This window comes from Macrotis lagotis, chromosome 6 (genome assembly GCF_037893015.1).
Source record: "Macrotis lagotis isolate mMagLag1 chromosome 6, bilby.v1.9.chrom.fasta, whole genome shotgun sequence".
Taxonomy (NCBI): domain Eukaryota; kingdom Metazoa; phylum Chordata; class Mammalia; order Peramelemorphia; family Peramelidae; genus Macrotis; species Macrotis lagotis.
The window spans coordinates 224,220,303-224,244,033 of NC_133663.1; the positions used below are offsets into that span (position 1 = coordinate 224,220,303).

Genomic DNA, 23,731 nt, shown 5'->3' on the forward strand with positions numbered 1-23,731 from the left:
TAGGCAATTTACAGTTATGATGTTAGATTCTCAATACTGTTCTAGAAGGTGAATGTTATTATTACTCCCATTTTTAATTTGAGGAAAGGAAGAAAAAAAATGTTAAGTGACTTATCAGGGTCACAAAACTAGAAAGTGAGGCTAGATTTGGATTCAGGTCTTCCTGACTCCAGGCTTTTATCCAGTGTCGTTAGATAGGAGTACTATTTTAGAAATGTGGAATCTAACAGAAAATGGTTTCACTAGTATTTTTTCTTGTTTTCCTCTACAGACAAAATTGACAAACCAGCAAAAATCAGTTTGCTAGTAGCAAAGAGAATATTGAGATTATTGTTGATAAAGTCTCTCCATAATTTTCAGATAATAAAGGAGATGACTGGATGGATTGGGAGGTAATTGTGCGAAGTATTTCTCCCCCTGCCCTCCTCCCTCCTATATTGCTTCATAATGTTAATATTATCACAACTTTTTTCCTATGCCTAAGAGGTTAGAACCTCAAGTTAATTTCTTTTTTTATGCTTATTTTTTCCATATTTCTCATTTATTCTTATTTTCTACAAATAATGTTTTTTATACATTGCTAGAATATTCTTGTTTAAGAGTAAACATAAGCCCCCCCCAAAAAAATATATATATACCCACATGGGCAATAAAGTAAAGGGAAAGAAAAAAATTAAAATTAGAAGAAAAGAAATAGTAATAATAATAATAATAACAATTGTAGGTATGGCCAAGGTGGCACAGTGGACGGAGCACCGGCCCTGGAGCTGGGTGTACCTGAGCCCAAATCCAGCCCCAGACACCCAACAATCACCCAGCTCTGTGGCCCCATGCAAGCCACCCCAACCCCATTGCCCTGCAAAAACCAAAAGAAAAAAGACCCAAAATAAAATAATAATAATAATAATAGTAGTAGTAGTAGTAGAGGTGGCCAGGTGGTAGACAGAACACTGGCCCTTGGGCCAGGAGCACCCGGGTCCAAATCCGGCCTCAGGTGCCCAACAATCACCCAGCTATGTGGCCCCAAGCAGGCTACCTAGCCCCATTTGCCCTGCGACCACCCACCCCCCCATAAAATAATAATAAAATTGTGCTTCACTCTGTGTTCCAACACCACCAGTTCTGTTGCAGGTGGATCACATTATAAGTTCATCACAAAAGTTACTTCCATATTTTTCCACCATTGTCATTGCTGATCACAACTCCCTCCATTCATACTTCTCTACTACCATGTACTATATTTTCTCTCTCTCTCCTTTTACTCTGACTCTGCTGTAGGGTATCTGAGTGACACAGCAGACAGATCCCTGGCCCTGGGGCCAAGAGGCCCCGAGCCCCAATACCACCCCTTAGGCCCAGCATCCATCCGGTCCTATGGTCCCAGACAGGCCATCCAATCCCAGCCCCTTGCAAGAAGTAAAAAAGAAAATGTGTCATATCTGACCACTCTCCCTCCATTGTCCATCCTCTCCTTCATCATTCAAATCTCCATCCCTTCCCCCTGTCCCCCTTCTCTCCTTCTTACTCCAGATGTCTGTACCCCATTGAGTATATATGCTGTTTCCTCTTCTAGCCACCTCTGATGAGAGCAAAGATTCCCTCATTCCCTCTTGCCTTCCCCCCTTCCATATCATTGCAATAGCTCATTGTAATAAAGAAAAATCTTATTATATGAAATATCTTAGCCTATTCCTTCAAATTCAGCTTTCTCCTATGCTTCATCTATAAAAGCTCCTTCTACCTGCTCTATTAACTGAGAAGGTTCATATGAGTATTATCAGTGTCATTTTTCTCTGCAGGAATACATGGCAGTTCATCATCATTAAGTCCCTCATATTTTCCCCTTCTCCTTCCATCTCCATGATTCCCCTGAGTCCTGTATTTGAAGATCAAACCTTCTGTTCAGCTCTGGCCATTCCAACAGGAACATTTGAAATTCCCCAGGTTCATTGAAAGTCCATCTTTTTCCCTGGAAGAGGACATTCAGCCTTGCTGAGTAATTCATTCTTGGCTGTATTCTAAGCTCTTTTGCCTTCCGGTATATTGTATTCAAACCCTATGAGCTTCCAATGTAGTTGCTGCTAAGTCCTGTGTGATTCTGACTGCAGCTCCACGATATTTGAATTGTGTCCTTTTGGCTGCTTATAATATTTTCTCTTTGACTTGGGAGTTCTGGAACTTGGCTATAATATTCCTAGGGGTTGGTTTTTTGGGATCTCTTTCTCTGGGGGATCGGTGGATTCTCTCCATTTCTATTTTGCCCTCTGCTTCTAGAATATCAGGGCAATTTTCCTGTAGTAATTCTTTGAAAATGATGTCAAGGCTCTTTTCCTGATCATGACTTTCAGGTATTCCAATAATTTTCAAATTATCTTTCCTAAGTCTGTTTTCCATATCAGTTGTTTTTTCAATAAGATGTTTCACATTTTCTTCTAATTTTTCATTTTTTTGGTTTTGAAGTATTGAGTCCTGATTTCTGGTAAATTCATCAATCTCCCTGAATTCTATTCTTTGTCTGAAGGATTTGTTCTCCTCAGAGAGTTTTCTTATCTCTTTTTCCATCTGGCCAATTTTGCTTTTTAAAGCATTCTTCTCAATAACTTTTTGAACTGTTCTATCCATTTGACCTAAGCTGGTTTTTAGCATGCTATTTTCTTCAGCATTTTTTTGGATTTCCTTGACTAAGCTGCTGACTTCATTTTCATGTTTTTCCTGCATCTCTCTCATTTCTTTTCCCAGTTTTTCTTCCAACTCCCTCATTTGATTTTCAAAGTCTTTTTTGAGCTCTATCATAGCCTGAGCCCAATTTCTGTTTTTCTTGGAGTCTTTAGATGCAGGAGCTTGTGCTTCCTCATCTTCAGACTGAGTATTTTGGTCCTTCTTGGGCTCATTTGCAAAATGTTTCTCAATAGTCTTCTTTTTGTTTCTCTGCTTGCTCATTTTCCCAGCCTGGGCCTGGTTTGGGGTGTTTCTTGAGCTTTTGGGACACTCCCACAAGGGTCTCAGTGTGTGAGGTTCTGTCCTCCCTCCTGGTCTGTGAATGACCATAAGTGCCCCCCTCTGCCAAGGGGCTGATGGGGGGGGGCTTAGACTGCGATCAGGATCTGAATGTGGTCCGAACCCCAGAGTCTTGTTCCAGGGACAGAGGACAGAGCTCGGCAGTCTCTCTCCATTCCCCTCCCTAGGCTCAGCACTCATACCCTGGGGGCTGCCACACTGCTAGCTGTGTGCCCTGAGGACTGGGCTTCATGTGCTCGCCCTGGCAGAGGTCTGTCCACTGTCCACCCCCAACAAGTTGTGCCCGCTGTTCCCCAGTGTGTAGGTCAGGAAACTCCCCTGCTGCTACGAACCATGGCTCACAGCGCCCTGAAGTTCCTTCACTCTGCCTGGCCACCCCTCCGACCTGTGGAGCCGAGCCTTTCCATTCTTCCAGGTTACCTTGGGCTGGAGAACTACCTCACTGCATCCCTTTGTGGGTTCTGTCTCAGGAAAATTTAGAGTCCTTAGTTTATAAGTTTTGAGTGAGAGCACCTAAGAGCCAAACCTCTCCTGTTGCCATCTTGGCTCTGCCCCCTTCAAGTTAATTTCTGAGTAAGGTTGGAAACTGTAATTTTCTAAAAATACCCCATGGTTACAAGGTTTGTTTAAATAAAATATTGAGAAATGTTCTGTTTCAGTTTTGCAGGGTTCAGATACTGATGTATATGGAGGTATAATTAGAAAAATAATTAACACAAATATATAAAACCTTAATTTTTTTCCCTTAGACTTTTCTTGTTATTGAATATTTTTATATATTATATATATATGTATATACATATATTTTGAGAATTTTATATTTGCTGCTATTTTCAACCTTTTTTTACTTTTTTATCTTCACTTTCCTTGATGCTATTCACTATCAGCAAATAAAAGTTCTTTTTACCCCTATTTTGACTTAGTTACCAGAAAATATCTTTTAAAACAAAAACTGTTACTTGTTTCTCAATACCCTCTTCATGGAAGGTATTCGCCAGAAAGTTTACTTCACTTAGGAAAATGCTTTTTGATTAATTTTGTAAGCTGTATCAGTTGGAGGTGGGAGCAGAGAAGAATAGTGCATCAGTGAATGATGAGCACATTCCTTCTAGTTTGAACCTTTATGGCATCTTCATTTTTTATTTAAGTCTTATAAATTCCCAAAACATCAGGGTGATCTGCATTCAGACAGGAAAGTACTGTATGCATTCTGAAGATTATCTGTCCTGTTCTCCATTAAAATGGGAAATGGAATCAGCTTTTTAAATCAATTTTTGGAAATCATTGAATAATGATAGATACTTTTATTTCTTATCATGCCTTTTAATGGGTTATCAATTATATTTTAATATAATTTTATGCTTATCTTTATCCTCTAGAAAACCTGCTTCATGAACTGTCACTAGTAGATTTTTCTTAACAGTTGAATGGAGGCATTGGATTTGGGATGGGGGAAAACTAGATTGTTTTGAGAAGTAAACTTTTGGAACTTTACTTTTTTCTTCTTGACATCACTCTTTAACCTGTTTATAATTATTATAATAATAATAATTGAAAATATAATAATAATAATAGTAACATACTGTTAATAACTTCTGGAGGTTTTTTTAGTGTGGGGACCTTTTTCCTTTTAGCACAAGCACATATCCTAAGCCATAGGGAGTTGCCAGAAGCACATAAAAATTAAGCTATTTCTCTAGGTCACATAGCTAGGTAATCATGAAAGGTAGGATCTGAACTCAAGACTTATGATTTGAAAAACCAGCATTCTGTTAGCTGTCCTACAGGGCTTCTTTATATTCACTTTTAAATTAAATCATCTATTTCATAGTTCTATATGTCTTCAATTTTTTTAGAACTTTGGATTGCTTAAGCTTGTTGTACCAAAGACATTTTTCTAACATAATTTTTGTAAAACTTTAATATATAATGTGGTTAAGAGTACAAATTGCAAAGAAGCTGTTGCCTGACTTAGAAGTTTCTCACTGGCAGCTTTCTTCAGCAATGAACTCAATCATAGAGCTAATCTTTAACTCACTCTCTCTCTCTCTCTCTTCTCTCTCTCTCTCTATCTATCTCTCTATCTCTATCTCTATCCTATGTTCAGACAACTTCCTAAGTAAAAGAACTATGATGTCTTTAGTGTCAATATTGCTTCTTTAAAAAAAAAAAAGAAAATTTATCAGAACTTCGAATATTTCAATATTTTATGCAACATTTGAAAAAAAAATCTATAAAGCCCAGTGTTCAACCACCTCCCTTAATGAATAGTTACAAAAAAGCCAAGAGGAAATGACTTTGAGGAAGTAAAAATTATTCCTTTTACTTGTCAGGCCTGTATTGTATTTGGTTAGACTCGATATTTGAGAAAAGTTAGATATTAGTTGGCCAAGAAAGTTCATATGTATAGTAGTGTAAAGGAACAACTACCTAAATGGCATATGTCTCATAATTACTACCTTTTTACACATTGTCTTTAACTCTTTGAAGTCATTATCTTTTAATTTCCTCTCAACCTTATAAACATGGGAGGTTGGAATATATTCATTTACCCAAAGTTGGACCAAAGGTATTATCTTATGAATCATTTTTAGTTTAGTTATCATTTAGGAAGATACTAGTTGCTGTGTCTGATTTGAAACACAAAATAATTGAGCTCACTATATATCTTTGCATTTTTTTTCCTTATCAGGATACTTGATGTATCTTACTGAACATAAGTGATTGATAGGCTGGCACAATTTCAGGAAGAGGTGCAGATTAGCTAATTTTCTTTGGAATCTTAGCATCACTTTAGGTAATACAGTTGGACAAACATTGCTAATATATAAAGTTAGAAATTTTCTTCTTAAAAAAAGATACCATTGGCAAAGAATTGGAAATCAAGTAAATGTCCTTCAATTGGGGAAGGGCTTAGCACACTGTGGTATATGTCATGGAACACTCTTGTTCTATTAGAAACCAGGAGGGATGGGAATTCAGGGAAGCCTGGAGGGATTTGCAAGAACTGATGCTGTGTGAGATGAGCAAAACCAGAAAAGCATGTACACCCTAACAGCAACATGGGGGTGGGGTGGGGATGATCAACCTTGATGGAGTTGCTCATTCCATCAGTGCAACAATCAGGAACAATTTGGGGCTGTCTGCTATGGATAATATCATCTGTATTCAGAGAAAGAACTGTGGAGTTTGAACAAAGGCCAAGGGCTGTTACATTTAATTTCGAAAAAAAATTGATATTTTATTGTCTGATATTGCTATCTCTTATACTTTGTTTCTTCCATAAGGATATGATTTTTCTCTCATCACATTCAATTTGGATCAGTGTATACCATGAAAACAATGTAAAGACAGGCAAATTGCCTTCTGTGGGGGGTGGGGGAAGAGAAGTAAGATTAGGGGGAAAATTGTAAAACTCAAAATAAGTAAAATCTGTAAAAGATAAAAGACAGATACCATTACGTACTAGTACCTTATTCAACCATTAGCAAATGCTTTTAAGTGAAACCTGTGCTTAGCTGTATCTTCAAGATGCTTTAGGTAATATAAAACCTTTGACCAGTATTTTCATATCCACATCACTACAGGACTTTCTCATCTCTAGGTCAGCTTCCTTTGATTTTTTTAGGTTTCTTACTAATCTTTAAATGGATCATGAGGGCTTCTTTATGATCTTGTTCTCTGGAAGGGAAAGGAAGTCCTGCAGATATAGGTAAAACACTTTCTTGAGGTTTAGACAAAGAAATTGAAAATACTTGTATGGATTTTATCTCCCCCTTTTTTTAGGGCTAGATTTCATTTCACCAGGTGGATGTTTACTATAGAATTTATGTGATTTTTTACTTTGCTCTTTTTAAACAGACCAGAAGGAAAAGATTATGCTCTTCATTGGCTAGTGCTGGGGACTCACACTTCTGATGAGCAGAACCATTTAGTGGTTGCACGAGTACAGATTCCTAATGATGATGCACAGTTTGATGCTTCCCATTATGATAGTGAGAAGGGAGGTATGTATCCTCTAAACTGTTATCAGAAGTATTAAAGGGATTGTAAACTTCCGTAGCACCTGCTCTTGGGTTTGATAAAAATAAAACTGAATGTGATAATGATGTGATAATTTAATACAACTTTTCATGCTCAGGGAGCTATATCTTCTGAATTAAAATAATATTAATTATGGGCAGGTTCTCTTGTGTTTCCAAGTAAAATCGTACTAAATTTTATGTTTGTAGTCATCTATTTTGTTACTAAGTTAGTAAAAATAATTTAACTATTCAAGAAATGGCAACCCTGTCACTGAGACCTTTGTGAATTTTCTTAAAGTTAATCAGGTACTAGGAAAGAAATTATTTGTGATTTTCCCTTAGTTGGTCTGTAACTTCTAATCACTTTCTTTTAGCAGTGTGAGATTGAGATCACATTAAGAATCTGGTTTTTGTTAGTAGGTATTGGACCTGAACTCTGCTGGTAAAACGTTTGGAAATCCACTGGTTCTTGGTGAGCTAAGGAAAAAAGCTCTTACTGGAGGGGAAAATTAGAATTATAGAGAATATTCTAGGTCATTAGAAAGATAATATGATCCCTAACTTGGAAGTATGTCACCTTAATGAAAAGAAATTTACCATACTGTTATTGGTCCAAATTTGGCCTATACTTTTCCCCCTAAGTCTAATTTGAAGGTGATCTCTGTACACACTATAATCACACTCTTGGTTTTATCTTTTTTATCAACTCACGTTGGTTTCTGTTTCTTCTGAAGATACTTTAGTCAGGTTCTATAACCAAAAAACTGATAGTTCCAAGGACATGGCAAAATTCCAAGCAAACATAAATGAGTACAAGTGTACAATACTAAATCAGTAGCTATAAACCACAGTAGCTTTGGAGAATAGCAAGGTATTGCAACCTGGCAAAATTATGAAGGTATATAGATTGAAATAAGGAGGTAAATTATGTTCTTTGTACTTTGGATAGATAAAAAAAAAACCTTGTAGTAGACCCAGTTAAAGATGGTTACAATAAATGATTCTTTATATTTTTATATTGCTGTTTCTGTGTATCAGTTTGTAATTATCCTTAAGCATATAGCAAGTATTTTCTTTGATGCCATTCAAATAATAGATATTCCCTATAAAGATCTCCTGATTCCACTATGTTTGTACTGCAAGAAGAGAGACTTCAAACCAAATTATACTTCAGATGTTGAAGTTTGCTCTTCCAGCAAAAGTTGTAGAGTCCCAAAATATGTACACATAGAGGAAGAATCTGTTGTACATATAATAATCCCTCTTCCTATTTGGGACTCTATCATTACAACAAGTATTAGAGCAAATGAATTAGGCAAGTATCACTATGTCAGGATGCTCTAGAGGATGAAAAAGAAGCAGTATATTAGTTTGAACCCAAGCTTTGACAATAATATGTGATCTGTTTGGAAAAAAATACTTTACGATAGTAAAAATATGCTCGTTGCAAGTTTTTAAATATTCAATTTAAATCTTTTCTCTAGTTTTAAATTAAGTGACCTCATAAGCTTCTTACTCTCTTGCTTTCACTCTTTCTGTCTATTTAAATACATATAAACATAAGTTTTGGGGAAAGAGTGTTATATATCCTAATCAATTTGAAATAAAAACGATTCCTGACTTCAATGAACTGATGCATGAAATAAGTAATGAATGTTGCAAGACAGTACATTCCTAAGTGCTAAAATTTGTTAAAGTAATTAATTATTTTCTGATTTCAGAGACTAGAAAGGTTAGTGAGCACAGATTAGGAAGAGTAATTTTCATAAAACAAATTACTTTGAGAGTTTTCAGTACTATTAGAAATAAAAAGAGAAGTTAGAGAAAGGAGCAGGAGAAAAAAATCAGAAAAACCAAAATCTGACTTTTATCTTTTCATGAGAGTGAAGATTTTCTGTCCAGAGTTCAGAGAGAGGTAAATTTACACGTTTGAGCAGAGGGATCAAATAGTGCTGTGGTAGAGAGAACAAGGAAATGATAGATTAATCTTCATAGATATGTCATAATTGGGGGGGAAGATAATATTTACACAAAGATTGAGAAGTATAATAACTTGGAGAAGGAGGGGATTAAGAAAGACATCTTGATTCTAAATGGTAGTGAGAACAATCAACATGGCATAATTGGTTAGAAAGTCCATTATAGTCAGAGAATGACTAAAGGTCTGGGTTAATAAAGAGACACTGAATGATCAGTGAGGGCAGAGAGAAGTTTAACTGGGGATGGCTGAATCCAAGAAGTAAAGTAGAGGTGAAATAAGGTTGATTATAAGATCCTGGTTTGAAACACCTTGTATAAGACCTTATTTGCTAGAGGATGAGAACTGATTTTTAGTAGAGGCATAAGGATGAAAACATAGATGTAAATAATGTTTTTAGCTTGGATTTGTACAGGATGTCCCAAAAGCTGTAGTGCAATTTAAATTTTAATTAGTGTACAGCTGTAATACAACTTTTGGGACAACCTCTATAGTACTTTAAATAGCACTTTTATCAAAAACAACCTTGTTGGATAGAAGCCAAAAGTAGCATTCCCCTTTTACAACTAAAGAAACCAAAATGGAGAAGAGTAAGGACTTGTCGAAATCCTGTACCCAGCAAGTATTTGAGCCAGGAACTGAGCTCAGTTCTAAAAATATCACAGCAATTGAAATTGAGCTGAATTTGATTAGGTTAAATTTTGAGAAATGCAGACTTAAAGTTAATGTGTGTGTGTGTGTGTGTGTGTGTGTGTGTGTACACGCATATTTAACTTATATAATTTGGCAGACAGAAGATGGGGGAGGGCATGGCTTGACAGAATTTGATGCTAAAAAGATTGGAAGTTTGTGGTTTGGTGGCCCAAAAAGTTAATGTAGTTGTGGGTTGAATTAAGAGAGACCCAAGGAGGTGATAGTATCATTTTACTCTTCCCTGTTCAGACCACATTTGAGCAGTGTATATTGGGAAGGACAGTGATAAACTAGAGAGCATTCTGAGATAGGTGGCCATGATAATGAAGACCTGGGGTCATGTTGAGGGTGTTTTACTTGGGCAGCAGACTTGGGGAATGAAAATGGGAGAAAGGTCATCATTAAACTATCTTCAAATAATTAAAGATTCATCCTATGGAACAGGGATCAGACTTGTCTTTCAGAGGGTAGAAATGGGAGCAATGGGTGGATGTTGCAGAGCAGCCAATTTAAGCTTCCTGACCATGAACAGCATCCAGAAGTAAATTGGAATTTCATTAGAAGTGTCCAGTCAGGGGCGGCTAGGTGGCGCAGCGGATAGAGCACCAGCCCTGGAGTCAGGAGTACCTGAGTTCAAATCCGGCCTTAAACAACTAATAATTGCCTAGCTGTGTGGTCTTGGGCAAGCCACTTAACCCCATTTGCCTTGCACAAAAAAACCAAATAAACTTAAAAATAATTTTAAAAAAAGAAGTGTCCAATCAGAGGCTAGGTGGAAACTCAAATCTTTTGTAAGAGAGTATTCTAATACAAAAAATAATACTAGATGACTGCTAAGATGCTTTCATTCTCAGACATTCTGGTAAAGTAACAGAAACAGCCTCCTATTTTTAGTCTTGGCACTTATAAGCAACTAGATCATCTATAATTCCAGGGAACAGAACTGAATCCTAACTGGATTTAAGAATGGATCTAGGCAGAAGCCGAATTGTTGTAAATGTCCCACAGACTTGAAACTTGTTTGTTAAGGAGTTTAACTACTGCTCCTGTTTTCCTCTTGCTTAACTCGCATCCTTATATTAGGGGATTTCATCTATACTAATGTTACATCCGACTTCCTAAATTTTATGACCTTTGCTTTCTAACTATCTCCATACCATGCTGCCTACATTCTAGTCATTCCTATACCTCCTCTCGTCAAAACTTTGGACCTTCTATCTAGACCAGTACCAGTCATTCTGTTCCTACTATAACAGACCACTGGGTTCAGGTGATTCTAGAAGAAATAGTGAGAATTGTATCTTTGCAAAGTACTGCTCACTTTAATCCAAATTTCATGCAAGTCATGACATCATTTACTTGATGTCATGGTCTTCTTTGAGAACAAAGGACAAGAGCAGCATAATATTCCAAGTGTTAACTGACCAGGACACAGAAGTCATCCTGTTCTTACTGAAGTTGTTCTGCTTCTTGGTTAACCACATTCTTTTTTAATTTTTAAGAAAATAATTTTTCCAGTTTGTAAAAACAAAATTTAGTATTTGTTTTTAAAATTTTGAGTTTCAAATTCTTTTCCTCCTTCTCTCCCTTCCCTGATACAATAGGCAATTTGAAATAGTATCTACATGTGCAAATCATGCAAAATATTTGCATATTGGTCATGATGTAAAATAAAACACAAAAATAAGGAAATTGAAAAATATTATACTTTGATCTGTATGCATACTTTTATCAGAATTTTTCTTTAAAAGTGGATAGCGTTTTTCATTACATTCTTTTTTTATTTCAGATGTTTACTAACCGTTGTTGAATTATGCCAGTAATTAGTCATGTTTGTTATTCTTTAGTTTGCAGGCTTCATTTTTTCCCCTTCTCTAGCCCTTCAGTACTTCTTCTGTATTCTCCTAAACCCTTTGAAAATGACTGCCAGCATATTTGTTAGTTCTTTTATTACCCTGGAATGTAATTAATTGGATTTGATGATATAAACTCTTCAAAAGCAGCTGGTCAGATAGATAGTCTCCTGCAATGCCTCAACTCTTTTTTAGCTATTTTCATTCTGTCCTTTACAATTTTTGTCAGGGAAAACAAAATAATCTATTCTTCAGTTGGGTGCTAACATCATCTACCCCCAAAATATAGTTCTAGCCCTCATCTCTGTTCATCAGATCAACTGATTTTTAGCTGTAGCACTCCTGCTACTATTCTTTTTGTTTGTTTTTGCAAGGCCAGTGGGGTTAAGTGACTTGTCCAAGGTCGCACAGCTAGGTAATTGAGTGTCTGAGGCTGGATTTGCCACCTAGCTGCCTTTCCTGCTACTGTTCTTAAAGAATGATTCAACATTTTCCTCTGATTTTTAAAAAATAAAATAAAATCTCTTTTTCTAAATACATGTAAAAACAATTTAAAATTGTTTTGTAAAAAATTTTGAGTTCCAGATTCCCTCCCTCCATTCCCCTCATTGAGAAGGTAAGTGATTTTGATATAGGTTATACATGTTCAGTCAGTCATGTAAAACATTTTCATTTTAGTTATGTGAGAAAAAACACAAAAAGTAATTATCTTTGATCTGCATTCAAAAATTTTATTCTTGAAAACTTCCCAACTTAACTTTCTAAATTGTTAGTCTCTGGGACCTACTAGTTGTTTCTCAGAATACATGAAAAAAAATTTTTTTTAACAAAATTTTTAGTGCATTTTTAAACTATGTGTTGCTTTCCTTTACTTTAGACATTCTGAGCAAATTACAGAAACAGATAATTCCAGGGAACAGAACTGAATCCTAACTGGATTTAAGAATGGATCTAGGAAGAAGCCTAATTGATGTAAATGTCCCACAGACTTGAAACTTATTTGTTATTTGCTTCTGTCTTCCCAGCAGGCAATTCTTTCGTGGTGAGAATAAAATACTTAAAGCAGTCTTGAATAAAGTATCCTTCAGTGATATTTAATGCTAAGCAGTTAAAGTAATTTTGGGCTCTGAAACTAGATAAAGTTTAAAGTAGATCTAAATTAAAGCTTTATTTTTGAAATGTGCCAGTCACATGTCCTGGGTTTGTACTAGTTTATGTGATCACGTTGAGTAACTCATGTTAAAATCTGTTGGTTGTCTAATTAGTTTTCAACTATTAATTCTCAGTATATTTTTCCTATTATATTAGAATTTGGGGGCTTTGGATCTGTAACTGGAAAAATTGAAACTGAAATAAAAATAAATCATGAAGGAGAAGTAAATCGTGCACGTTACATGCCACAGAACCCTTGTATTATTGCTACCAAAACACCATCTTCTGATGTACTGGTTTTTGATTATACAAAACACCCCTCAAAGCCAGGTAAGTAATGATTGTTAAGTTTCTACTTTGTTGGGTTTCTTTTTTTTTTATTTCACTTTAAATGATGGATTTTTTACTGTTAAAAGAAAATTCAAAATAGCATTTCTAGAAGTTGAGTAAAAGGGAGAATGGGACAAACCTTTTTTTTTTCAAATAAACACTATTGAGTTATGAAATTATAGGAAATAATACTTTTAAAAGATAAAAGCTTATTACTCTGTGCCACCCAAATAGCACTTGGGGGTTTGTGTCTGTAAACTAGAGTGACCCAGAGGTGGATGATCAAAGATGTTGAAAGAACACAAAGGATGTAGAAGGAATGCCTGAAAGTACTGGAGACTTTTAGCTCCAAGGAGATTGGGCAGAAGGGGCAGACTCAGAATTCCAGAGGTGGATGATCAAAGATGTTGAAAGAACACAAAGGATGTAGAAGGAATGCCTGAAAGTACTGGAGACTTTTAGCTCCAAGGAGATTGGACAGAAGGGGCAGACTCAGAATTCACAGAATTTTAGGTCTAGAAGGGACAAAAAAAAAGATCATTTTGTTCAGCCCCTTCCTTTGTAGAATAAGAATACTTGCCCTGGAAATTGAACTGAATTTCCTTTAGTCACACAGTAATTTAGTGGCAGGGTCCAAACTGGATCTTCAGTTTTTTTAAGTTTTGTTTTAATAGGCTAGTGCTCAGACAAAAGAAAGATTTCTTTTTTTTTTAACATAAGCAAGAGTTTTCTAGCAATGAGTTGTTCAGAGATGAATATTCTTCTCTGTGAAGTAATGACTTTACTGATCACTGACTGCAAGCATAGAGTAGAGGTCATCTTGACAAGAATTTTGCATCTGGTATCCCTTGAATTGGAAAGAATATCAGACTAAATAATCTCTAAAATCTCCAAAATCTAAAAATTCCATATGGGAGGTCTACAAAACTTATATTAAGTTTTTTAAGAGTTAAGTGGGAGGAAGAGTGAGATCAACCCTGTCAAAACATATTACATCCATGTATAAGTTATAATTTTCCCTTAAATCTGATTGTCTATCTGGTTTTTGTTGATGGTTTGGTTTTTCATTTAATTTCATTTCAAAGAAATTTTATTTTAGGAGGACAAACCTGTATTAAAGTCAGTTCAGAATGTGTCTTTCTTATTCAGTAGTTTTCCCCCTAGGTATTAAAACAAGAATTATACATGGTCCTTATTAAAGCCAGATGCAACTTTTTTTTTATGCTAGTAAGAAATCTTGAATTTAAAGTCATTATTCTCACATAATTATGTAACAAGTTCAATTTAACTTTTATTTTTGTTTTTGTTTTTTAAGACCCAAGTGGAGAATGTAATCCTGATCTTAGGTTAAGAGGTCATCAAAAGGAAGGTTATGGTCTTTCCTGGAATTCTAACTTGAGTGGACATCTCCTAAGTGCATCTGATGACCATGTGAGAAATTTGTTCTTCATAATCTTAATGTTCAATTGATTGCCTTAAGTATTATGGATAATTTTATACTACAGTCAACATAGGAAACATATAAATGATTTTTTAGGAATGTATTCTTAAAGATTTTCATTGATGACCTTATTTTAAATATCATGTTAATGCTGAAATCTCCTTTCCCATTCCCCTACCTAGTGTGCCATTCCTTATACCCAAGAATAAAAAAGCAGTTTGGCAAAACCAACCAACCAGTCACCTGATTCTGAAAGTACTTGGTGTATGGGGATTTCCTGCTCCTGATGATGCTTCAGGAAAAATGGCTATTTTTTAAAGTCACTTAAATTATGAACTTGAGGATCCAAAGTATTTTAAGAAAATATTTGAGTTGATTCATGATGGTTTTTAATTAGTTTTTAAGCATTAGATTATTTATCAAGTCCTTCCAGCTTTTTTTTTTGTGAGCGTATCATGTATGACTTGAAATAGTAAACAAGTGGTTAAAATACAAGTTTTGGAGTACAGAAGACCTTATTAGTTCACATTCTGCCTGAAATGTGTACCAGCTGGGTGACCCTAAACAAATTGCTTAATCTCTCAGACTCAGTTTCCTAATCTGTAAAATGAGAATAATAACACCCTCCTCTCAGATATTGTGAGGATCAAATGAGATAATAAATACATGTTAAGACTTTTGTAAACTTTTGGTGCGGCTAGGTGGCGTAGTGGATAAAGCACCGGCCTTGGAGTTAGGAGTACCTGGGTTCAAATCAGGTCTCAGACACTTAATAATTACCTAGCTCTGTGGCCTTGGGCAAGCCACTTAACCCCATTTGCCTTGCAAAAAACCTAAAAAACAAAACAAAACAAAAACAAGACTTTTGTAAACTTTAAATGCTATGTAAATGTTAGTTATCACTAGCAGTAGTTGTAGTAGTAGTAGTAGTAGTAGTAGTAAATAATTCCTAATGTAAGTTCTGTAAAATAACCCAAAACAATTATTTTTTTTATTCTTTTGTCCACTTAATTAGCCAGTGGATTAAAATAACACTATATATCCCACCTTCCAATGTGGGTTGGGAGATAACAGGCTGAATTGTCACATAAGTTTGAAAAAGAAATAAAATACTGAAACACTATTTTCTTTTCAATGGATCCTCTAGCCAAAGAATTTCTAAACCTTCTGGCCATCTGATGAATCCTATTTATCTCTTCCCAGATTTATTTAAGTGCATAAAATTTATAAAAATTACACAATTATACTGAAATAAAGCTGAACTTGGTCCCCCATCCAGGTTTACAGGTCTCCTGAAATCTGTCCATGGACCCCAGGTTAAGAATCCACAGTTATTTGTTTAATAATAATAGCTAACATTTATATACTATTTCTAGGTTTATATACTACTTCTAGGTTAACAGTATGCTTTGGCATGTGTTAACTCATTTGATCTTCACAAGTACCATTTGCCCCGTAATGTTTATAAATGGAAGCAAAACAGCTTGTATTAAAATTTTTTATTGGTTTTTCAAACAGAACCTTTGCCTCCAGAAGTAAACTCAATCTTTTTGCAAGATTCTTAATATATATGTTCTCAGAAAATCCACTTTGCATCTTAGGTCTCTCAGCCTCACTTCAGTCCCTACTGCTGTCAGAGTAATCTTCTGATTCAGTCAAATCCTCCCACTTTAAAACTGTTTTCATATTACCTATTGAAAAGGGTCAGATCTTCAGTACCTTGATGTTATTTGGCACCAGACTACTTTTTTAAGCCTATTCACTCTTCCCCTTACCATACCTGATAATTCAGCAACATTGTACTTCTTGCTGGTCTTAGATATTGCAGTTTCTGATTTCTGTATTTTTATTCATCTTCCCCTTAACAATCCCACTCTTCCTTCTGAGGTTAGCCCAAATGCTGCTTCATCTAATGAAGCCTTTAACTCTCTTTTCTTCATTCCTCCCCTTCTCCTTAATTACTTTCACAAAGACGTATCTTTACCTCTGAGCAAATAAATTTGTAAATTGTACAAAATGATTTGGTGTCACTTTGTAATATCATTGACACATTATAACCATACTTTTGTAACATTTAAAAAAGTATTTTGTAACTTTGTTCCAGATTATTGACATATCCCAGGTCTTGCACTAGGAACTCTCTTGAGTTTAACATTCTAGAAATCTGGGGTGGCTAGGTGGCCTAGTGGATAAAGCACTGTCTCAGACACTTAATTATCTAGCTGTGTGGCCTTGGGCAAGCCACTTAATCCCATTTGCATTGCAAAAATAAAACCTAAAAAAAAAAACCATTCTAGAAATCTTAAATGGTTCCCTTTTACCTCTATAAAATACATAACAGCATTTAAAGCTCTCTACAGTCTGGCTTCAATATACCTTTCTCGGTTAGTTAAATAGGGCTATTTGGCATGCTTTGAATTCAACATTCTGTTTCTCACCACTAGGCCTTCCTAGAGTTGTTGTGCCTGGCAAGCAATCTCTTATTTCCTCTCAAATTTTCTCTCCTTTCAGATCTCAGTTGTACAATATTTCTTTTAGAATAGTTTTATTCCTCAAGGGTATTTTTACTCATTTCTTGTGAATGAATTTTTTTATTTACAGACTGTCTGTTTATGGGATATAAATGCAGGCCCAAAGGAAGGCAAAATTGTTGATGCCAAAGCAATCTTTACTGGTCATTCTGCTGTTGTAGAAGATGTGGCATGGCATCTACTGCATGAATCATTGTTTGGATCTGTTGCTGATGACCAGAAACTTATGATGTAAGGTGGAAAGAGTGTTTATTTTTTATTTGTTTTTTTAATTGATAAGTAATATTGAACTTTTGGATTGTAGCTAAATATCTCAATTCTATTCAAATCCCAAGACTGCTACTTGCCATATATTTGAATTTGGCCAAGTCTCTAACTTTTGTAAATTTTAATTTCCGTGTGTGTAATGAAAAGGTAATATTAAATCCTTTAAACTAAGCAGATTTCCTTCCAGCTTAACTAAACCTGTGACCCTATGTGCTTTTGAGTGAAGTCAAAACTATAAGAGGGGGGCAACTAACTAAAGAGATCATAAAAGACTTAAGCCGAAAAGTTCATTTTACTTACCAAAGTAGAATTTACAGTTGTCAGGAATAGGTCTTATGATATTTCTTTATAATTTTCATTGTTATGTCCTAGAGATAAAGTATACACTCTATGATATGTGTTGAATGGCTTCATTTAAGATAATGACAGCTAGGATTATATTTGCCAAGAACTGGCATAAAATCATCTGTGTTAAAATGGAAATGATTTTTGCTAGTAGAAGTATGTCATTTATGCTCTTGAGGGGTGTGTGTGTGTGTGTGTGTGTGTGTGTGTGTGTGTGTGTGTGTAGGTATTATATATATATATTATATTATATATATATACTCTTTCACTTTTTTTTTCTTATTCTAGCTGGGATACCAGGTCCAATACAACATCCAAGCCAAGTCACTCTGTAGATGCCCATACAGCTGAGGTCAACTGTCTATCATTTAATCCATACAGTGAATTCATTTTAGCAACTGGCTCAGCTGATAAGGTTCTAAATTTTTTGTGGATATGGAAATATTGTTAAAATATTTTATTTTAGTATTTTTTCCAAAAACTTAAAATTATTTTCCCATTTTCTTCTCTTCAGACTGTAGCATTGTGGGATCTTCGTAATCTAAAATTAAAACTCCACTCCTTTGAATCTCATAAAGATGAAATCTTCCAGGTGTGTGAAGCATGATGAATGTGCTTTAACTATTTTCCTAACCTGTTGCATGGACATTAGATTGAACAACTTATAAAATTCTTTAATTTTCTCTCTGTTCTTGGTAATACTTGAATTTACTTGGAACTGGCTCTGATGCTGGGTTCACATATTCGGTAGTTTGCTTAATATGATTTTTAGATCAGATTTTACTAGAATGGATTAAATGTGTGATTTGTGGTGATTAAGAAATTCTAGTAATAGGATTTTCAGGTGGTGATTCAAGAACTGGAAGAGTTTTCTGTCTTAAGTTGTAATTTTTTTTTTTTTGCAAGGCAATGAGGTTAAGTGGCTTGCCCAAGGCCACACAGCTAGTTAATAAGTGTCTGAGACCGGATTTGAACCCAGGTACTCCTGACTCCAGGGCCGGTGCTTTATCCACTGTGCCACCTAGCCACCCTAGTTGTAATTAATTTTACAATAAAGAGAAAAATAAACCCAGTAACTTTTTATAATCTCTTCAGTTTTGTTCATATTACACTAATTTTATCTTAGTGGAATTTTTTATGACAATTTATTGATTTTGGCTGTGTTGGAATTTTGGAGAATAATTTAAATCTCTAAATGGGGAGATTTTATTTTCAAAGTCTTTCTGACCTTTAAGTTAAATATGAATGGCACTTATAAATATAAATAGGCACTTATTAGCTGTCAGTAACTTGCATATGTAGAAAAATGACCAAAATCATCCTCAACAGCAAACTTTTAAGAGCTTACAGCTTGCCAGGCACTGAAAAGCACTAGGTATATGGCAACAGACTGGGAGTAGGATAGATCCTGCCCTTCTCTGCTGTCGGATGTGACCTAAGGAACCAGTGGAGGCATATTGGGAACTTTGAAGAGGGTCCCAAGGGAAGAAGTAGAGGAAGAAATGACAAAGAATGGCTTAGGGAAGCTGTTCTGGGGTCAGGTTTTTGGGAAGAAAAACAGAAAGCCATTGTGTGTCTGTGTTTTTTATCTCCCCAGATATCCTCTTTTGTCATGCCTAAAATTCCCCAAATGAACTTCTTTTAGCTAATTACTTCTCAGGTAAAAATAAATCCTCCAGGATAAATCAGAAGGATATTTAGGGGCAGCTAAGTGGCACAGTGGAGAGTCAGAAGGACCTGAGTTCTAATTGGGCCTCAGAAACTTAATAATTACCTAGCTGTGTGGCCTTGGGCAAGCCACTTAAACTTAACCCCATTGCCTTGCAAAAACCTAAAAAGGAAAAGAAAAGATTTATTACTATATTAAGTTCATCTATATTGTGTCTATCCAAATAGTAGACTTAGCAACTTTCTAAATGCAGCTCATTTTTCAATTTGAGAACTAGGCATTCCATAGAACATGTAATAAATATTCTTTAGTTAGAAATTTTTTAATTGCTATTCATTTTTCAAACTATTGCTAGGTTCACTGGTCTCCACATAATGAAACAATCTTGGCTTCAAGTGGTACCGATCGACGCCTTAATGTATGGGACTTAAGGTAATAAGCTTGTATTCTGGTGACAAAATTTGAGAACTGTCTTAAAACAGGTAGTTTTTTTTCTGCTTTTTCAGTTTTACTGCCTTTTTATTTAACTTTCTAATCTTTTAATGTATTCACTTTATTTTTAAATTCACCTTTTAATGTTATTTGTTTTCACCTTATTTCTGATTATATAACCTCCATCCCAATTTCAGCCCTTAACCTCTGGGCAAGTCATTTAACCCTGTTGATCTTAGTTCCCTTATCTTTAAAATGAACAAGAAGACATGATAAACGACTTTTAAAATATCTTTGCCAATGGGGTTAAAAAAGAGTTGACAGGGGAAAGTAGGTGGCTCAGTGGATAGAGCACCAGCCCTAGAGTCTGGAGGACTTAAGTTCAAATTTGGCCTCTGTCACTTAATTACCTATCTGTGTGACCTTGGGCAAGTCACTTAATCCCTTTGCCTTGCAAAAAACTTTTTTAAAAGTCGACTGATCAACAACAAAAGCTTTGAAATGGATATTGATATAATTTGAGCCTCAAAGTAGCTTATGTGACTATTCATAATTATAGCATTAAATTTTCTAGTTTTCTTTGTGGCCTAATTTTTTCTCATATCTAAATATTATAACTTCCTTCCAGTTCCTTCCTCCTCCCTAAGAGCTTTGTATTCATACTACCACTGAAAGACTTAATTGTATGGCTTTCCATTGGCTTGGTGGGCGGAAACCAAGGTAGCATGGAATATGGCTTCCTCATGGACATTTGATTTCCTAGAAGTCACATAAACAGGAAAACAGTAGTTTTCTACAAAAATTTCACCTATATTTTTGTAGCTTTATAAAAGCAGATCAGGCACCATGGAGATGATTGAGTTGAGGTAGTTAAATCAGAGAACTTTGGAGGAAGAGATTCAGAACTAGAGTTTAAATCTGAAAATCTAATACTTTCTCTTTTACACTGAACTGCTGTCACACTCTTGTTCACACTATTCATAGAATGGAGTAGAACTATACACAGGTTTTGATATCTCTTGTGGGATTTGAGGTACGCTGTTTACATCTTTAAAATGCCACTGGGACTTCTTAAAATGAGTTTTCGCCTCCATTTCCCTCCATTCCCTATACCATTATTAATGGTAAGAATGGTTTTCTTCCAGGTACTAATACAAGCTATGGGAAATTAATTCGGTTTGCTTGCTTGTAGGTGCAAGGCATGGTGTTCATTGCTTTAGAAGATAGAAAGATGGTTTTTTAAACCACCATATTTTTTTAATAAAATGCGTTCTGTGGTGGCAATTAATAGCTTTCCTTTTGCATTAATTCAGATTACAAGAATTTCTTTTCTTTCAGTAAAATTGGAGAAGAACAGTCAGCTGAAGATGCTGAAGATGGACCTCCAGAACTTCTGGTAGGTCTTTAGCTTGCTTTAATGAACTTAGTATCTTTATATAGATCACATTTAAATTCCAGGGCAGGAAAATTTGGAAAGTCCTTGTAGTTTGTTACAATTTGTTACCCTAGTCATTGATTTGCAGTTATGATAGATGCCTCACTTAATAAAAGAGCTGTGTTGTCCCTGACAGTTACGTGTAATGGAATCATTTACACTTAAAATTTTGTGGTGTTTCTCTTTATTTCTGATTATACTTGGTAAAGAAGTTATAAATAGTATTTTAGGCTTAATTATATTTTATTTGATCCTCATAATAACCCTGGGTTAGTGTAAGTAAATTCTCTTACTTGACTTTGAAATTCAGTATTCTGAATTTTTGTGTTTTCCAACCTTTTTATTTGGTGATCCTTCAATGAACTTCCTTGGATGCCCCTCTCCATTCTCAGACTTAGATAAACACTTATTAATGCAAGGCCCTTACCAAGGATACATCTGTACTTGAGTTTGGGCCATTTCTCCCCAGCCTCAGTTTGCTTCAGTCTAGTTAAATCTTACCTATCCTTCAAGACTTAATTCAATTCTGTTCTCAAGGAATAAAGATTCCCAGACCTTGCCAGCCTGCAATGATTTTTCCTTTCAAAGTTATAGCATTTATTATCTATGCAATTTGTTAATCTTTTAGTCCCTTGCAACATATTTCTCACTTCCTTTATGTATATGTCACATGTCAATGTCTCAATGTTGAGGGGAAAATAGCCTGCATCTTTGAGGAACCTCTAAATAACACAGCTGATGTAATATTGCTCTGGGATTTTCAAACAATATTTCCTGATAGTTTTTAAATTGGAGAGGAATGATAACTTTGACCTAGAACAAAATCACTTGAGGTAAATGTCTCGGGGTAAATCGTCCAACATGCTACAAGAAAGCAACTCATGTCATATCAACCCTTTTTTTTAACTGACAGTTTATTCATGGAGGACACACTGCCAAGATATCAGATTTTAGTTGGAACCCCAATGAGCCTTGGGTTATTTGTTCTGTTTCTGAAGATAACATCATGCAGATATGGCAAATGGTGAGTATTGCTATAAAAATAAAATTTTCTATCTGGGAATCTTAACTGCATCAAAAAAGAATAATGATTTTAAATATATTAGTCACCTAAACCATTTGGGGGCTACATTTATGTGAGTGCTTTAAAATTTGTGAATGCTGTTAACAGAAAATAGCTGATTTTAACTTTGTCTATGTGAATTCTTAAATTTTGTTTTTTCTTTACCTACTTTCTTCCCTCTACTTGCCTGTCCCTGTGATCAAAGTGATGGGCATTTTCTTTTACTACTTGTGATTTGGAACGTTTTCATTATGTAGTGCAAATATCTTTTAAGAAATTTCCATTTAACGATATTTGTAGACTCTAGTCTCATCCTTACAATCCTAGATTGTGATCTTTTGAATTCTGATCACATTCCCATCTTGAGCCTGCTGTGATACTCTAACACTTCTCATTTCATTTCTGACACTTTGGTCCCTCATTTGTACAAATTGCTGGTTACAGCTTACAACTGGCATATAATCACTAATAAATAGCTTCTGAGCTGCCTGCCATTCACACGAGACTTATCTGGTGTTTAGAATGCTTTTCAGAAAAAAGTAGAATAAGTCACAGAATTTTTAGAAGGTATTTTTCTAAATTTAGTATTTCATTTCTTAAGTACTTCATGAAAAGTGGGGGGAGGAAGGAAGAAGTATTCAGATTTAAATTATACATATCACAGATGATTTCAGTAGTATGGAGAACTCCTGAAAAAAATTCCTTCTAACATTTGCCTTGAAAGAACTGTGGGGCAAGACTCAAAAACAATATACCTTCAGAGACTTGAGGCCAGATTTCTTTTATTTGTGATCATTTCGGGGCAGCTAGGTGGCGTAGTGGATAAAGCACCGGCCCTGGAGTCAGGAGTACCTGGGTCTCAGACACTTAATTACCTAGCTGTGTGGCCTTGGGCAAACTAGTTTGCATTTGCCTTGCAAGAACCTTAAAAAAATATCTTCCCAAAAAATCGTATTTTTTAAACCATTTATTTTCTACCATTTATTTTCTAAAATCCTTTATTTTAGATGCTCTTGGTGAAAAGTCATTGTTAATAACACTTAATTCCTGCTAATATAATTCTGATTTTAGATGATTTGTGCCAAGTTCTATGTGTAAACTTAATTTTATTATTTCCCAGGCTGAAAATATTTACAATGATGAAGAACCAGATATAGCAGCATCAGAACTGGAAGGTCAAGGATCCTAAAACCTTGTCTAACATGAAATAAAGATTGCTGGATATTTGTGAAGTGGTTAACATTCATTTAAATTATCTTTGGGGTTTTTGACTACTATACATTCAAAATATCTTTTAATGAATGTAATGCTACATGGATGCTTTATTTCTCAAATGCAAAAAAAAAGCTTGTATAGTTGAATTATAAGCATTCCTTATCCCTGATTATTTCAGCACTTTTGAAGTGAGCTATTACATACTGTACAACATTTTGCTATTTGGGAAAACAGGAATGTTACTAAAAAGCAGCATGTCTGTTTGAAACATTAAGTTGCAGGGT

The 23,731-nt window shown here is 35.2% G+C and overlaps 1 protein-coding gene across 2 annotated transcripts in view; it reads left to right on the forward strand.

Moving 5' to 3' along the window:
• Nucleotides 1-23,464, forward strand: part of RBBP7 (RB binding protein 7, chromatin remodeling factor) — a 135,373-nt gene extending 111,909 nt beyond the window's left edge. For both annotated transcript variants that reach the window (XM_074192362.1, XM_074192363.1), the window contains 10 exons: nt 6,880-7,025; nt 12,876-13,049; nt 14,365-14,480; nt 17,092-17,252; nt 17,922-18,048; nt 18,148-18,225; nt 19,658-19,734; nt 21,073-21,130; nt 22,083-22,193; nt 23,353-23,464. In XM_074192362.1, coding sequence (XP_074048463.1) covers nt 6,880-7,025; nt 12,876-13,049; nt 14,365-14,480; nt 17,092-17,252; nt 17,922-18,048; nt 18,148-18,225; nt 19,658-19,734; nt 21,073-21,130; nt 22,083-22,193; nt 23,353-23,421 — 1,117 coding nt within the window. In that variant the 3' untranslated portion in view covers nt 23,422-23,464. The remainder of the gene's footprint in view (nt 1-6,879; nt 7,026-12,875; nt 13,050-14,364; nt 14,481-17,091; nt 17,253-17,921; nt 18,049-18,147; nt 18,226-19,657; nt 19,735-21,072; nt 21,131-22,082; nt 22,194-23,352) is intronic.
• Nucleotides 23,465-23,731: the final 267 nt, after the last annotated feature.